General features: G+C 53.7%; 1 protein-coding gene across 1 annotated transcript in view; it reads right to left on the bottom strand.

Annotated features, from left to right (window-relative positions):
• Nucleotides 1–1,250: 1,250 nt before the first annotated feature.
• FANCG (Fanconi anemia, complementation group G) overlaps nucleotides 1,251–2,523 on the bottom strand; it is a gene marked incomplete at its 5' end in the record, with an annotated part of 7,935 nt that continues 6,662 nt past the window's right edge. The window contains 2 exons of the mRNA XM_009078928.1: nucleotides 1,251–1,353; nucleotides 1,654–1,786. Of these exons, the coding sequence (XP_009077176.1) occupies nucleotides 1,251–1,353; nucleotides 1,654–1,786 (236 nt within the window). The remainder of the gene's footprint in view (nucleotides 1,354–1,653; nucleotides 1,787–2,523) is intronic.

Below are 2,523 nucleotides of genomic sequence, written 5' to 3'. Positions count from 1 at the left end.
GTGCCAGTGCCTCAGCACCCCCACAGCAATGAACTTCTTCTTAATACCTCATCTAACCCTGACCTGTCAGTTTAAAGCAGTCACCTGTCATCCCACCAGTGTCGATGTATATGTCCCTCTCCAGCTCTCTTGCAGCTCCTTGAGGAACTGGAGGGTTTCCTTGGAGCCTTCTCCAGGCTAACAACCCCAACTCAGCCTTTCCACACGGCAGAAGTGCTTCATCTCTAATCATCTCGGTGACCTCTGGACTCAAACCAACAGGTCCCTGTCCTTCCCGTACTGGGGACCCCAGAGCTGGAGACAGTATTCCAGGTGGGTCTCACCAGAGAGGAGCAGAGGGGCAGAATCCCTTCCCTCAACCTGCTTTCCACACTGCTTTGGATGCAGCCCAGGATATGCCTGGATGTGCCAAGGTGTTTTTCTGAAAGAACTGCAGGACAAAAACCACTCCAACCCTCTCCGTCCCTCCAGCACTCGGGAGGGTGCAGCAGCTCCTGCTTTGTACTTTCCTGACCTTTTCCATGCCCTTTTCTCTCTCCCAACTCATCCATGCCTTGCAGCTCCCAAACATCCCTTTGCTCCTGTGGAAGGCAAGGCTTGCCAAAGGCTCAGCTTCTGTGTGCATGGAACCTTCCTCACCCAAAATTAGCTGCACCAAACACTGGTTAAGTGCTTCTTCACCTCTGCTCCCTGTCCCAGGAGCACCTATAGCCATGCAGCGCCATTGGCACAGACCCTCAGGGACACAAGGGGGACACACACATGGGACTGGACCCTGCTGCCATCCCTGGCTGGTGCAGCATTATGAAATTCACACCATGCAGCTGTGTGTTTCATCTAAAACCACTTATCTGGGCTCCAAACTGCACTGATTGAGTGAAAAGCCAGTACACAGAGCACAGGCAGGACAGACCACCAGCAACCTGGAGCACAGACCTGGTCCCATGTGCAGTGGATAAAGGTCTCTCTGCCTTTGACCTCCCACACGCCCAGGGCACAACCCATGGGCTCACAGCAGCTCCAGGCAGCATCAAGGCCATGGCTGCAACATCTCACTCTGGATAAAGGGCACAGAAAAATGTAAAACTAAATAGTGCTGAGGCTTTTATTAGAACTTGATATCTGTTTTATTTCAGTCCTTTGGGAATCCAGCTTTATCCAAGAATGATTCTGAATCTTGGAGGGGTCCTTAAAGGCCTTGTGCCAGCCCAGTGTTGGGAGACCTCAGCAGGTGGTGATGACTGACCAGCTTAGCTTGTGGTCCTGAGGTATTCCTGTATGCTCCTGGCAAGAGGTTCACTGTGTGGGAACATTGCCTGCTCCAGACATGAAATCAGGTACAAAGGGAGGGGCCTGAAAAGAAGAGAATGTAGCAGCAGTAAGGACTGGCATTGCCTTGCCATGGCCTGACTATGAGGGTCATTCTGCAGAGCTCTACCCCCAGCCTCTGCCCACCCTATCTGGCTCCACATCAGCTCTTTTGTGCCTCAGGGAGTCCCTGAAGAGTCACAGCCCTCAGAGCAGTCACGGGAGGAAGCTCCTCAGACACCTCTGAGCTGTGGGCACAGGTGTGGAGGAGCTGAGTTAAACTGTCCACACAGCCTAACACACACACTGTGCGCTGCTGCTGTGTGCTCCCACCCCTTCACACACCTTCCCTGCCTGTTCTGCGGCCCTTCCTCCCCAGGAGAGGTCTGGAAGAACTTCTGCCAGTGATCAGCTGCCTCCTGCTTTCGGTTCAGGTTCCACAAGGCCTGCACCAGGTAGGAGGCAGCAGCTGGGTCACCTGCAAGACAGGAAGAAGAATCAGCCCTTAGCAGGGGAGGACCAGGTTCTCAGCACTGCTGTGGGTTTCATGGTGTCACAAAAGAAGTCTAGAAGCCAGAGGAGGGAGGTGAGTGTGAGGAGAGGTGGTGTAATGGGAGGAGACTGTCCTGGCTGTGTCACAGGCTCTAATTAACGCTGAGGCTGACAGCCAAGGCAGCTGGCATCAGCCCTGCAACACAGCCCAGCACATACACCTCTGTCTGGACACAGGTTGGGATTTTCCTTGCAGGTACATATGCACTCCCAAAGGGAGGGAGCCACAGTCAGGGCTGGGACAAGCAGGTTTTGGAGATCCCGGTGAAGCTCACACCTCTGCAGTATGTCAGCACAGAGGAGACATCACCCCTGGCAGCAGCACTAGCCGTGCCTTGGCTGAGCTCAAGACATGTAATAGGACCCTCATAGGCCTCTGTACTGCCAGGCATGAGCATGCTGCTTCCTCGGGTGAAGCACAACTGCAGCTCCTCTGTTCTGGGGAAGCAGACCTGTCTGTGAGAAAGTTGGCTGTACCAGGCTGGGATTGGGGCAGGAAGAGAAATTTCCAAGCTATTTCAGGGCACAGGTTGTTGCCAAGGTTCTGATGCAATCCTCTGACAATAGTTTTGGTGTGTTTTTCCAGGACTGACCAGGCCCCACAGAAGCATCTCTGCTATGTAGCATTGCAAGTGGTTCTACTGTAGGCCTTGACACTCCAGT

This window comes from Acanthisitta chloris, unplaced genomic scaffold, assembly GCF_000695815.1.
Source record: "Acanthisitta chloris isolate BGI_N310 unplaced genomic scaffold, ASM69581v1 scaffold20647, whole genome shotgun sequence".
Classification (NCBI taxonomy): domain Eukaryota; kingdom Metazoa; phylum Chordata; class Aves; order Passeriformes; family Acanthisittidae; genus Acanthisitta; species Acanthisitta chloris.
Note: the sequence above shows the minus strand (reverse complement) of the source record. Positions and strands in the feature narration are given on the sequence as shown.